Consider the following 14,387-nt stretch of genomic DNA (forward strand, 5'->3'; position numbering starts at 1 on the left):
AAGAATGATGCAATATACAAAAGAGGAGAAAAATTGCAGATGAGTTGAACTGGTTTGGGGTTTTTTTAGTATTTGAATTAGTTTTTGAAGAAATATCAATGTGTGTGTTATATAGATTTTTTGGATACACACAGATATACATGATATACATTAATTAAATAGATTTACATGGGATAATTTAGATGGAGGATAGGACATATATTTTTCATTTTTTCAATTCAATTTATCCGTATTTTGCGTAAAACATTAAATCATATTCTAATATAGCTCAAATTTTTTAAATCATTTCAAAGTGTTTTTTAATTGTCTCTGTTATATAACTTCATTTTGAACCACAATCTTATTATGTGCAATTTCAAACCAAATTTCCAATTTGTGTTTCACTTTTTATCAAACTAATCCAACAAACATATGTTTAACTATCGCGAACAGTATTTTTAAAAGGTAGTTACACTCGCCTGTAGTGACAACCACAGTGCAAAATATCTCGACATTGATATATTTGCATTATATTTATAGTATATATGTTAAACACGTATACCCAATGTGGGCTCGCCTAAGAGTTCTTACATAAATTATGTTGTTATTTTTAACATTATTGACCCTTCTTCGTTAAATGGATGATGTTTAATAGTTTTCTTCGTCTATAGAAATAAGACGATTGACAATAACAAACCGTAGTATGCATATTTATTGAGGACACGTGAGGGTGGATATCACCAACATTTCTTTTAAAAATACATAGCCAAATTTTACATCTTCAATTGTCATTGGTCTTCTCGTTTTTTGTCCTATGTCTCAAAATTCATAGTTTATTATTTTGCTATTTGAAAGTTTTTTTTTTTTATTCATGAAGGAGTGATGTTTTAATTATAATATGATAAAGATATTGATTATTTTCTTTTAGGAGGTAAATTTTCATAGATGATGGTCGTATGCTTTAAGAAATGATCCCTATCTTCTTTTATTGTTTGAAGTTAAGATGTTAGAGTTGGTTTTTATAATACATTTATATTTTTGCATTATTTATAATTGTAAAAATGTACAAAGTTTTGTTTTCATTTCTTTAATCATGTTATTAATTTTTTACATCTTTAATATATATTTTTTGATGAATAATTTTTGAGTTATTATACATTTTCTCTATATATAAATAAAACACTTTAAAATTCATTATTGAACCATAAAATCCATTTTTTAAAACTGTACAATATACTTGAAAAATTAAAGAACAATTTTAATACCCCCCCCCCCCCTAACACACACACACAAAGAGACAAGTGAAATATATTGTAAATATATTCATTAAGATTAACACAAGTCTTGTCACCCTGTGTTAGCTAAATTAGGTTTGGAGGATACACCAAAAATACAATCAAAATCGCAATAAATTACCCCATCCATCGAATCAAAAGCCACCCTAATACGGATTAAAGTTTTTTTATGGAGTCAAGTTTTCCCATCTTATTAAGTTACTAAGCCAATATTCAATATACTTATTCTCTACTCAATAAATCAACACGCATTATGTACGGAGCATTTTGATTTCATAATAAGGAGTGTCATTCCATTTTTTCCAATTAACAACACAAAACCGATGGTAATAAGTCGAGAGTTCGACAAAAAATGACGAAATATTTTGATTGATGAACAAATAAAGCTTTGGTATTGTAAATTATAATTTAGAGTTTTTTTTTTTTTACTTATATCAAATCAATTAAGGTCAATTAAGAATTCAAATTTTGTGCCAAAGAATGAGTAGATGTTGAATCAACCATTTGTGATTAGATAAGGAAAAGAATGAGATCTGCGTGATTTATGGGACATTAAACAATGCTTCTCGCGGTTAGTTTGCAAAGATTTTTTTTCCTTAAGATAGAGGCATTAATACCGAGTTAAGGGTATTTGCAAAGGCGGGCAAAAAATTGATATATTTGGATCAAACGGTCCAGGACCTAAATATAGGAAAAATCGATCGAATTGGCTCTTTCCCTTAACCCCTTCTTATCCTCGTCCTCAATCCCGCCCTCTAAAACCCCTCTTTTCGTCTTACTTGTTAGTTACTTCTTTCGACATTGGTACTTTTGGTCGTTTAATTATCAATACTTTGTGTTGATCGATCATTTTTAATATGATTAATCAATTATGGGCAATTACTCTGTAAACCAATGCTTATTTTAAACTTGTTATTCCAAAATTTTAAAAAAATTGCTCAAGTGCCCCGAGTTAATGTTTGAACTTCTTTTTGCTTATACCGCATGGTTACTCTTATGAAGGAATACTTACTGTTGTCCAAAAAGTGGAAATTGATACTTATGTCTTAAAATGGGATGTTGACATAACATGTATGCTTGAAAAATACGCTCGATCCGTAACAAGTGGGAATCGATTCTTTATAACATCGGGTTGTCATCAAAAAAAGGGAAAATTGATAAGATATGCTATTTCGTGTTTTGATGATTTGCCAAACTCTCGAGAAACCGATGATTATACCGTACTCGTACTTGGTCCCCCGCACGTCGTACAATCAACTTTGGTAATATAAAGCTTCGCGATAGTACCGACCGGCATGGTACAAGCACTCACAAAGAAGAAAAGTTTGCTAGAGGCCAAACTAAAAGGCCGAGTATGCCCCTATCCATTGCATAAACATGTTAATATATATACACAACATGTTACAATGCTAAACCTAACACTTATGCCAAGTCCGCTGAAAACATATTTTTCTCTACGTGCTAAATTTGCCATAATTTTTAAGTCTTGTCAACCACAAAGGTCCTACAAACTCGGATCGATCCCAAACCTGTCTTGAGTCGTTAGGTTTGTTGATTTTTTTTTTTTCCTTTACTTGAATCCCCCTCTACTTTCAAAAAGTGTCATCGAATTTCCGCTTTTGTTGTTTTGGTTTTTCTTGGCTAGAGTTAGTCAAGAGTTGTAGCTTTGCAAAGAGCTATTGTAAATGGCTTATAATAGAGTTATTGTAAAGGCGAGGGATTAAGAGTTTAATTCCTAGGTTGCAAGAGTTATAACCAAAAGAAGTGAAGTTGAAATCCGCGCAAAAAAATGGTTTTTAATCCCTGAGCAAGGAGTTTTTACGTAAAAGTTTTACTTTTCCGATATTATGTACGGAAACGTAGAAAACATTTCTGGCTTAGTCCTAGAATTTTATTTTTTAGCATCGTATGAGACAAACCAAGAAAAGAAACATATCGCGTATGATACACTTCTAAACACCTAGCAAGATTTTTTTTTTTTTTTTTTTTGAGTGAATGTGGTTAGGATTCGTTGCCAACACATGAATGATGCAATATACAAAAGAGGAGAAAAATTGCAGATGAGTTGAACTGGTTTGGGGTTGAAATTAGTAGCTGAAATCGTAGTTGAAGAAATATCAATGTGGCACGTGTAGCACACCCAGATATACATGGATACACACAGATATACATGATATACATTAATATACAAGGAGATATACATGAGATAATTTAGACATGGAGGATAGGACATATATACACTGGACTTCAACTCATTTGCTTCGAATTCTGGCTCTGAAGTTTTGCCCAAAACCGGATTAAATCAATTCTAATATAGCTCAAACTTTAGGTTTAAATCACTCAAAATGTTTTCCACGTTAGTCAGCAATACCAACTTCATTTTGAACCACAATCTTATTATGTGCAATTTCAAACCAATTTTCAAATAGGTGTCGCACTCCATCCTTCGAACTAATCCAACAAACAAATGTTTAACTATCGCGAACAGTATTTTAAAAGGTAGCTGTGTGACTCGCCTTGAGGCACGCCCCCGGGCACTGGCAAAATGTCTCGAGGCTTACGTGTGGGGCTTAGTTCTGTGAAGCTTATGCCTTAAGCGCCCGATTGTATGTCCTGAACACGCTTAACACCCAACGCTCGGGGCTCGCCTAAGAGTTCTTACATAAATTATGTGTCAAATTCCTCAGTTAACATTATTGACCCTTCTTCGTTAAATGAATGATGTTTAATAGTTTTCTTCGTCTATAGAAATAAGACGATTGACAATAACAAACCGTAGTATTGCATATTTACTATCTGAGGACACTGTGAGGGTGGATATCACTTAACATTTCTTTTAAAAATACATAGCCAAATTTTACATCTTCAATTGTCATTGGTCTTCTCGTTTTTGTCCTATGTCTCAAAATTCATAGTTTATTATTTTGCTATTTGAAAGTAATTTTTTTTTTTATTCACGAAGGAGTGATGTTTTAATTATAATATGATAAAGATATTGATTATTTTCTTTTAGGGAGGTAAATTTTCATAGTATGATGGTCGTATGCTTTAAGAAATTCTGATTCTTTTATTGTTTGAAGTTAAGATGTTAGAGTTGGTTTGCATCTCATAATAACGTTTACATTATTGCATTATTTATAATTGTAAAACTATGTTAGAAGTTTTGTTTTCTATAAGTTTCTTTAATCATGTTATTAATTTTTTAAAACTATTAATATATATTTTTTTTTAATAATTTTTGTGTTATTATACTATTTTATTGTCGTATAAATAAAAAATTTAAAGATCCATAAGGCTTACGCCTCGCCTCGTACTAAGTAAAACGCCCTCGCCTTTTAAAACACTGATCGTGAAGGCACTCCTTGACAAGGTCGTCTACGAAACAATCTACCTATTTTGTTACCCCCCGCCCCACCACACACACACACACACAGAGAACTGTATTGGTGAAATATGAATTGGACTTATGACCAATTGGAAGTCGAAAATGGCAACACAAGTCTTGTCAGCCCAGGTTAGCTAAAACCTCCTCGGCCTAGGTTTGGAGGATTGCCTGGGAAGTCCACCCGAAATCGCAATAAATTACCCCAGATCCATCGTACCGGAGTGAGACAGTCCTAATCTGGAATGAAGCATCCGATCGGCCATCAGTGTCCAGGTGAGATAAGTTTCTCAAGCCAATGGACTCTGAAATATCGGGGATTCTCTACAGCAGTTGAAATCAACACGCATTATGTACGGAGCGTGCATATCATATTGAGGAGTGTGATATTCCATTTTCCTATCCGATTAACAAGCTAAAAGGGATAATAAGTTGAGAATTCGGCAAAAATGACGAAATATTTTGGTTGACTGTCAAGCTTCTTAAATTATTGAAGATTTGGTATTGTAAAAGTATAATTTACTGAGTTAATACTGACACATCGATACTCTATCAAATCAATTAATGCAAGTCAATTATCTTTTATATACATATTTATTACTTAATCGGTGATATAAATTTTCACTTTAATTTTAAAAGTTAAAGTTACATTCATTAGTTGGTATAAGCATTGCGTGCAAGTAAATACATTTACCATTTTTCTATCATCATTTTCCTTTAAATGTTAAAAGTAAATTATTTGGTTTACAGTTTAATTATGCAAGACTTGCTTATAGCCTTATACAATGAATAATAATATAAAATTTATTATGTGATAAATAATTATTATGTATAACTATTATATACTAAATAATTACCGTTGCAACACTCCCATTCTTGCCTATTACTTCATCATATTTATCATTTCTCACGATCCATCGATAAATCCCAATTTTTTCTTGGCCATCAACGATATCTTCGTCTTCCTACTTCAAAATGTTTAATAATCCGTTCCAATCAATTGAATGACGATGTTCAATTAAAAAAAAATGCTTCATTCTAACTGTCAATCGAACATAACTTGCACCACTACTTTCTCGATTCATGAAATTTCTTCTTAAAACTCGATTGATCTACTCAAACTCTGATATCATTATATAATACACCATTGCAAAGTGCAAGAAGAAGTTCAATAGTAGACAACGAAAGAAGAAGAGAGTTTGATAGAAAAACTTTTCTCAACTCAAAATTGGAAAGTTATAGAATGAATCTGTGTGAGTGTGACTGACTGATTAGCTATACATGTGTGTCTTTAAAGGATAGAAAAAACTGAGTGATTATTTTTCCAGTCTCATAGAAGTTTGTGATTTTCTTCGCGTGTTCTTGTAAATGCAGAATATATTATGAGGAGATGAGATTTCTTGCCCTCACTTTATTTCAAAGTTCAAAAACTGATTTTGCCCTGCTATATTTAATAAAAGCATCTATTGTAAATAAACTACTATGTTGCTAATCAAATGTAGACAATTCTCTGATGAATTTTTATATAATGTCTATATTATGTCTACAGATAAAGCTAGAAACAAAAGAAAGATATATTGAATAAGCTGACAATCATGGCACTAACAATGAACAAAAAGATATTTGATCGATTATTTGCAAACTTTGTCATTGATCTAATAGTTGTAAACTATGTCATTGCAGCCATATACAAAATATCACCCAAAAACATGGACAGCCAGAGGCATGATACAAGCCGAAAACTAGTCAACATTAGGTATTAACGGTATTGAAGTCTATATATTATATGGTCAGCAACTCTCAATTTTAACTTGTTCTACCCCGGTTGACGCCTTTTCTGCCAAGGGAAGAAACTTATCACAATCCTTTGCACCAATCTTTGTAAATGTATCTATAAGCGTCGGGATGAATCCCGCCAACATGGCCTTGAAATGCTGAGAGCAACTTTTGTCACCACCCTCATCACCATTCTGATCAAGAACACACCCTCTAACAAGGCTACCTACTCGAGCACCATCCATATATGCTTTACATGCCGCAAGAATATCTTGACAACTTTGAAAGTAATGCCCTACAACAAAATCCTCAAAATGCTGCAGCAAGAAAGCAGGATATTCAAATTAGTAGTAGTTGATTTAGAACCAAAAGCACAAGAAAGCCTCAACAAAATGAGACTAATTCCACTCAGTGTCACATCAAGAAAATAGGGAGAATTTCACGTATGATAACTGAACTTTATAACTTCCACTATATCGGTAAAGTCACAGAGCTACTGCTTAATTTGTCACATTAAAGAAATTGAATTTGCCCACTATCATAGTAAAATAACATAAATTTACCAAATACTCCCCGTCCCAATTTATGTTAAGGTGTTTGACTGGGCACAGAGTTTAAATCATTTCATTAAGGGGTAAAATGAGAAGTCTGAAGTTAACTTGTTACTAAATATAGAAAGATGTCATTATTCTTAGGACTAACTAAAAAGGAAAGAATGTCACATAAATTGAACGGAGGGAGTATGAAAGTCACGTGGACGAGTAAGTTTTGTTATTATCAGGTAAAGTCACTGTCTAGTATAATGACTTTACTGTTATAAATGATAAAGTTCAACATCTCTTGATAAAGTAGTCGTGACTTTATTGTTCTAGAGGCCAAAGTTTAGTCACTTGGTTGTCACAGTATTAAGGTTCAGTAAATTTAATGTGATACTAAAAAATAGTTATGACTTTACTGTTACAACAGATAAACCCCAAGAAAAGACACATCACAAAGCATAATCGAAAAGTTTATTTAGTTAATAGATGGTCATGAATCATATACCTGTGGTGGTCGCCTCATACAGTAGACCATTGTCTTTAGATTATCAATGTAAGTGTTCTCGTTATAGTGCAGTGAGCTTTGTTCCCCTATGGGTGATCCACTCAACTTTGCATATCCAGGCTCATTGAAATAGGGCTTTGCATTCAATATTAGCCCTTGTATGGAAACCAAAACTTGTAGCATAGTCGATCCACCAGGGATCCATTTCTCCTTCCCTCTACCACCCCAAGTGTTAAGAAGGCTCAGGCAGACTTTTCCACAGTCATACAAGTTTGGATTGATACGAAGGCCAAAAGAATGGTAGTGTACATGCTGGCAACAATAGTTTAAAAAAGGAAACATTAGAACATTTTCACAGACAAATTGAGGCGTCTTAGATGAAAAGAAGGAAAAAGTTAGTATTCAGAGAAGAAATGAGAGGCGTACTGGTGGAACATGGGGATAGGTGCTAGGGAAGAAAACATCAAAGAAGAAAAGGCCATCATGGTATGGAGTTCCGTCAGCTCCAATAATCACTGCCCTCAACAGATCCATTCTTGTTTCATACACCCGGACAAATATGGTATCTGCTCATGAAAAGGCACACAAATGAGTGTTGTTATATAAAATACAACAAGCAGATTCCTATTGCTAATCGCATTATGAACTCCTCAGAAATTCCCTACTTAGACAAATTTTATAGGAATAATTACATTTTTGGGCCCCTTAAACAAATAATAGCCAGCAAATGTATAGGTTTGTATATTAAGTATAAATATACGTATAATATACATAATCAGTGTATATGTTTTGTATACTTTGGCTAGCGCCCATAATTTATAAGCATGTATGTCCAAATTTCAAAAACTAGATGACAAAGACAATCATCACAGAAAGGTAGGAATGCTATCGAAGACTGGAAAATTTGCTCATATTACCAGGCAGATCTTTCTCCAGTATCTTCCATTCCGCCTGTATTCTCTTGGCGCAACTCTTAGAGGCCTACACCAGAGTAACAAATATTTAGTATTAAGATGAAGCACAACTAATCAAAACTATCAACTACCTATTTTCAATTAAACCAACCTGGTCAGGAGATGCAAGTTTAGAAAAGTAATGGTCCGAATGATCTTGAACAGTATCAAATTTCTTGAAAAGACGGAAATTCTTCAGACTTTCACCTAAATCTTTACACTGGAAGGATGGACTATCTGTAGTAGTTTCAATGTTTTTAGGGCCCTGCGTCCAGACTGCATGATGATCCATTTCCTGAGAGAAATAGTACATAGCACCTGGTGCAAGAACAGACCCCGAAGAAAGCTGTTCCTGAGGAAAATAGTTCATAGGATCTGGTGTGAGAATATACCCTGGATGAACGGGTTCCAGAGGAAGAGAGTTCATATCACCTGGTGCCAGCATAAACCCCGGATGAACCTGTTTCAGAGGGAGAGGGTTCATAAACCCTGAAGAAGCTTGGGGAGTTGTCATATTAAGGGGTAAACTCATCCAACTAGGCATTGGTGGAGGAGGTACAAAGTGAACTGTAGGGAAATGAGATGCACCAGGAATAGATTGAGTATGCCAACCATCCGAATGGAACTTCCTTTTAAGATGAGACCCTTGAGCGTTAAAAATCTTTTCTCCCCCAAGTGATAGGTTTTTAGAACCACTTTGTTCTATGGCAGAAAGTTGGCTCTTGCAAAAAGTGGGTCCCAGAGATGACGAAGGTAACTCAAACGGTGTAGGCTGACTAACAGGAGTCAACCATGAAGGTAAACTCGGAGGTTTCGAAGTAGACGATGAGCTTGTAGTGGTTGGTGCCATTTTAGCTTCAGCAGGACCGAACATCCACGGGATTGGAACCTCAACTCCAGGTGGAATATCCATATGATCAAAATGTGATTGCAAAAAGGCATGGTAGTTATGCGCTAGGTCATCAACATTCATGTCCGTAGGCACATCATCTTCATAAAATACGTCCGTATGCATTTCATCTGATTCCGAAGAGCTGTGCTTCTTCGAAGACTGAACTTGACTCGGTCCACGACCAAGGGATAGCTCGAGAAAAATTTCCTGTGAAAGAGGAAAGAATTCACAAATTAGCCCCCCAACAGAAAACACATAAAACATAGAGATAATCAGTAGTATGCTAATATCCTTGTAATAACTATTGGTAAATTCTAGTTACCTTTCCTTTGCCATTAGATTCAGTATTCCCATCAATAAGCATCAAATCATTATCACTTCCTTCCATGTTAACATCTATTACTCCATGGTGAATAGGCTACAAAATAAACAAGCTTCATCAGCATTAGTACCATGTACTACAATAAAGTGTAAACACCTGCAATCTATTTTTTTTTTTTTTTGGTAAGGGTGTTACGCCTGCAATCTATAATCTCAAATAACTAAACAAAAAAGATTCAAATCGAAACATCTACGCATATCCTGTATAAACAACTGAAAAAATAAAGAAAGAGGTCTTGCACATAGCAGACTGTATGTGTTAGGTTTAGAATGTTGTTACCATCAACAGCATGAATTAGTTTTTAGATGAAAAAACGATAATTATGCTTCTCATTTGTTTCTATTCAAGCCCCAATATTTGTTTATCTGTTGAAGGAAAAACCTTGAGAAACCTGATTCCAGTCTAAGTCTACAACTAGTTTGTCTTTCTTTTGCTAGGTTGTGTGCATATTTCCCTATTTAAGGGAACACTAAGGGTGTATCTCTGTATGGATGAAAATATTTTCCAATTTTCCCATGTTTGGTTGGTCAAAATGTCCTGAAAAATAACTAGGAAACAAGTTCCTTCGAGATAAAGAAAATGACTTCCCTAATGGGAGTAGGAAAAACAAGTTCCAAAAGTGACATTCGAAGTTCACTGTCTCCTTCCCAAACCTCAATGCCCCTAACCCTCATTCCTTGACCATCCCACCTCACCCCACCCCAACCCATAGTGTTTCCCAAGATTACATATAAATGCTGTTGAGACAATATCTTTTTACTTACCAAACATTACAAAATAAATAAATAAAAACACTTATTTTCCAAGAGAACGTTTTCTATGGAAAAAAATTTCCTTCATACCAAACACACCCTAATTGAACCTAGCAACAACACAAATTTCTCTCTTACAACCTCATAAACTCCCTTACCCATATTCTCAACAGATTTGAAACGCATTACCGTTATACTTCAGACTAACTCGTGACTAATGATTCTAATTTCCAAAGAAGAGACACAGAACTTTTACATTACACAATCTAACTCTTTTATTGTGATTAAGATACTATACATCTCTAATACAGAAAATTATTTGCCAAAGTTGAAATCTTTAAGGGGTTGTTTGGTTGGTGGGATAAAGGATAACAATCTTGACATAAAATGCGGCATTATTTTATACGGCGTATTAGTCCCGGGAACCTTGCACTAAAATAGTGAGATTAGCTATTCCATATAGAAGGCGGGATAAGCTAATCCCAAGAGATATCCCCGTTTATCCATCCTGGTAACCAAACGACCCCTAAGAATGTTCACAGTACAATCAACCTTATAGAAGAAACTAAATAATAGAATTTTATACCTCCTTTTGTTTAGCAGACTCTGATATCGGAATCCAACTGATAGAGGGCGAGACTTCGTCCACCTGCGCATTGATTGAACTCCCACCAGGGAACACTCTTTCCCTGTGCATTAATACCATCAGAGTCACACATACCAGCACAATGAAAACAAACAAACAAAAAATTACAGAAAATTTAAATTGGTCTGTTTAACATAAAACTCTGGTGAAACACTCTTTTCCTGTGCATTAATACTATCAGAAATCACACATACCAGCACAATGAAAACAAAAATAAAATAAAAAGAAAATCAAATTGGCCTGTGTTTTACTTAGAATTCTGTTGGAACGCTCTTTATCTGTGCATGATTACCATTAGAATCACACATACAAGCACTATGAAAACAAAAATAAAATAAAAGAAAAAAGTGGTCTGTTTTACTTAAAATTCAGGGAAAACACTCTTTACCTGTGCATTAATACCATCAGAATCACACAGACACAACAAATTGAAAACAAAAATAAAATAAAAGAAGATCAAATTAGTCTGTACTTTACTTAAAAGTTATGTGTTAACACTCTTTACCTGTACATTAATAACTTAAGAATCACACAAACTCACATAAGGAGAATAAAAATAAAAGAATAAAATCAAGCAGACTCTTTTCATGTATGTTAGTGTTAAGAGTATCAGCAGAATCATACAAGAAAAAAAAAAAAAAATTAAACGAAAAGCATCAAATGGGTGTCTGCGTTTTGCTCGAAATGAAATAAAATAAAAAGAATCAAGTGGCGAAAATAACAATAACAGTAAAAAAACATCAATTGACCCTTTGCTAATGCACTAATAATACCATAAAGCAAAAAGAATAGAAGAAAAACATCAAACGTGCATTTTTTTACTCAGAATTCTGGTGAAAAAACACTATTTTCCTATGCATCAACATCATTAGAAATTTAGCATCACACGTCACATAAAAAAATATAAAATAAATGAACATCAAGTGTGCATTTTTTTACTCAGAATTATGGTGAAAAGCACTATTTTCCTATGCATCAACATCATTGGAATCACACCGACCCACATAAAAAAAAAAAAAAAATGAACATCAAATGGGTCTGTCTTTTTAATCTGAATTTTATACACTTAATTAAATGTATCAACACTAAGGACCCAAATAAATAAAAAAATTAGAGACATCAAATAGACTGGGTTTACTCAAAAAAATTTGTTTTTTTTGGTCCTATGTAACATAATCAGAATCAGGGACCACATAAAAAAAACGTCTAATGGGTGTTTGTTTTATTGGAATACCCTTTTTCTATGTATAGAAAAAACTGAACTTTTTCTACAAATGGGTCCTCACAAAGACCCCCATAATTTTTTTCATGAAAGAAAAACATCAAATGTATTCATGCTTTTTACTAGTAATTTTCTTTCTATATATGAATGATGCACATCACCCAAATCAGAAAGACCCAGATTATAATAAAAACGGAATTAAAAAAAAAAAAAAAATATACCCAAATGGGTATGATTATTTTTAAAAAAAAATCAAAAATCTCGTTATCTACACATCAACGATCATCAAAATCAACAAAACCCAGATAAAGAAACCAAAAAAAAAAAAAAAGATTAAAAAAAAGTGTTACCAAATGGGTATGATGTGTTTTTACTTGGAAAATGATACAAAATGGGTATGTGTTTTACTCTTCTAAAAAAATCTCTTTATCTACACATCAAGAATCAACAAAATCAACAAAACACAGATTTTTTTTTTTTAAAAAAAGATTAAAAAAATGACATGATCAAATGAGTGTGGGTTTTACTCAAAAATCTCTTTCTCCATCAACATCATTAAAATTAACGAAACCCACATGAAGAAACAAACAAAAAAAGAAAGATTTAAAAAATGATACCAAATGGGTATGCATTTTACTAGAAAATCTCTTTATCTACACATCAACAACCATCAAAATAAAAAAATTAAAAAAAAAAACAGGTAAAAGAAACCCCAAAAAAAAAAAAAGAAGATAAAATAAAAAAAAACAAAGGTCATGAGTCTGTGTTTTTACTTGGAATTCTCATTTTCTATGCATGATCAACATCACCCAAGTCAGGGAAAAAAAAAAAGATTATAATAAAAACAGAATTAAAAAAAATGATATGGGTATGTGCTTTACTTAAGAAATATCTCATTATCTACACATCAACAATTCAACATCATCAAAATCAACAAAACCCAAATAAAGAAACAGAAAAAGATTAAAAAAAATGACATCAAATGACTTATGGGTTTTACTCAAAAATCTCTTTATCCCTCAACATCATCAAAATCAACAAAACAAAGATTAAGAAAAAAAAAAGATTAAAAAAAAAAAAAAGATAAAAAAAAAAAAAAAAGATAAAAAAAAAAAAAAAAAAAAGAAGAAGCCACCATTCTTGATTCACATCTTTTTTAATAAAGAAAATTAATGTCTGAAATAATAACTATTAGTTGAGTCACCATTTAAGAAATCAACAAAACCCACATATAGAAAAAAAAAGGATTTTAAAAATGACATCAAATGAGTTATGGGTTTTACTCAAAAATCTCTTTATCCATCAAAATCAACAAAACCCAAATAAAGAAACTAAAAAAAAAAAAGATTAAAAAAATGATACCAAATGGGTATGTGTTTTTTTACTCACAAAAAAAATCTGTTTATCTACACATCAACAATCATCAAAATCAACAACACCCATATAAAGAAACCCAAAAAAAAAAATTAAAAAAAAAAAAAAAAGATAAAAAAATTTACTTGGAATTCTGAGATATGTATTGAGCAAGTGACGGTGGCGACTCCATAAATGAACTTCTTTTTGTACAGAAGAAGAAACAATCAACACAAAGAAATGAGAAAGTGATTTTAGTTACTTAAATAGTTGTAATCTGTTTGTGTTTATATAAAAGTGTTTTTTTTTTGGGTGCTAGTGATCAATTTGAATGTGAATACTCTATAGAAACAAAACTCTTTTTTGCCTATATTTATAGTGTTCACTGTTTAGTGTTTACTCCTACTTTGCTTTATTCAACGTGTCTTCCCCTTTCTGACACGCCTTCGCGCCTTACTTACAATTCCACGTCATTTGGTTGCAAGGCTTCATAGTTCTTAGGGTCGTTTAGTTGAAAATAAGTTATCTCAGAATAATTTATTCTGAAATTAATTATTTCACCTCTCAAAGAGATAAAATAAAATTATAATTTTGGAATAATTAATTTTAAAATTAATTATATCATCATTTTATTCTAATTAATATGAAATAAATTCATTTCAAATATAATTTTAGAATTATTTATCTTTATTCTTTATATCAAATGAGCCG

At 32.5% G+C, this 14,387-nt stretch overlaps 1 protein-coding gene across 6 annotated transcripts; it reads right to left on the bottom strand.

Moving 5' to 3' along the window:
- Positions 1–6,266: 6,266 nt before the first annotated feature.
- Positions 6,267–13,985, bottom strand: LOC132031246 (probable ubiquitin-conjugating enzyme E2 25). 6 transcript variants are annotated; one of them, XM_059421127.1, is made up of 8 exons: positions 13,823–13,985; positions 11,042–11,144; positions 9,644–9,739; positions 8,542–9,528; positions 8,394–8,457; positions 7,903–8,042; positions 7,477–7,788; positions 6,267–6,749 (listed from the first exon to the last, which is right to left on the bottom strand). In XM_059421127.1, exons 1-8 carry the CDS (start codon positions 13,867–13,869, stop codon positions 6,447–6,449), a joined length of 2,052 nt encoding a protein of 683 aa, XP_059277110.1. In that variant the 5' UTR covers positions 13,870–13,985; the 3' UTR covers positions 6,267–6,446. The 6 variants fall into 6 exon arrangements, with proteins under 6 accessions (XP_059277110.1, XP_059277111.1, XP_059277114.1 ...); XM_059421128.1 differs by lacking the exon at positions 13,823–13,985 and adding an exon at positions 13,324–13,364; XM_059421131.1 differs by lacking the exon at positions 13,823–13,985 and adding an exon at positions 13,097–13,115.
- Between the last annotated feature and the right edge of the window lie 402 nt (positions 13,986–14,387).

Source organism: Lycium ferocissimum, chromosome 9 (assembly GCF_029784015.1).
Source record: "Lycium ferocissimum isolate CSIRO_LF1 chromosome 9, AGI_CSIRO_Lferr_CH_V1, whole genome shotgun sequence".
Classification (NCBI taxonomy): Eukaryota; Viridiplantae; Streptophyta; class Magnoliopsida; order Solanales; family Solanaceae; genus Lycium; species Lycium ferocissimum.

Coding starts and splice junctions, on each gene's coding strand:
- LOC132031246 (XM_059421127.1), bottom strand. CDS start 13,869: ATGGAGTCGCCACCGTCACTTGCTCAATACATATCTCAGAATTCCAA. Junction 11,145..13,822: donor TACATATCTCAGAATTCCAA/GTAAATTTTTTT, acceptor ATTAATGCACAG/GGAAAGAGTGTTCCCTGGTG. Junction 7,789..7,902: donor CCTATCCCCATGTTCCACCA/GTACGCCTCTCA, acceptor TATTGTTGCCAG/CATGTACACTACCATTCTTT.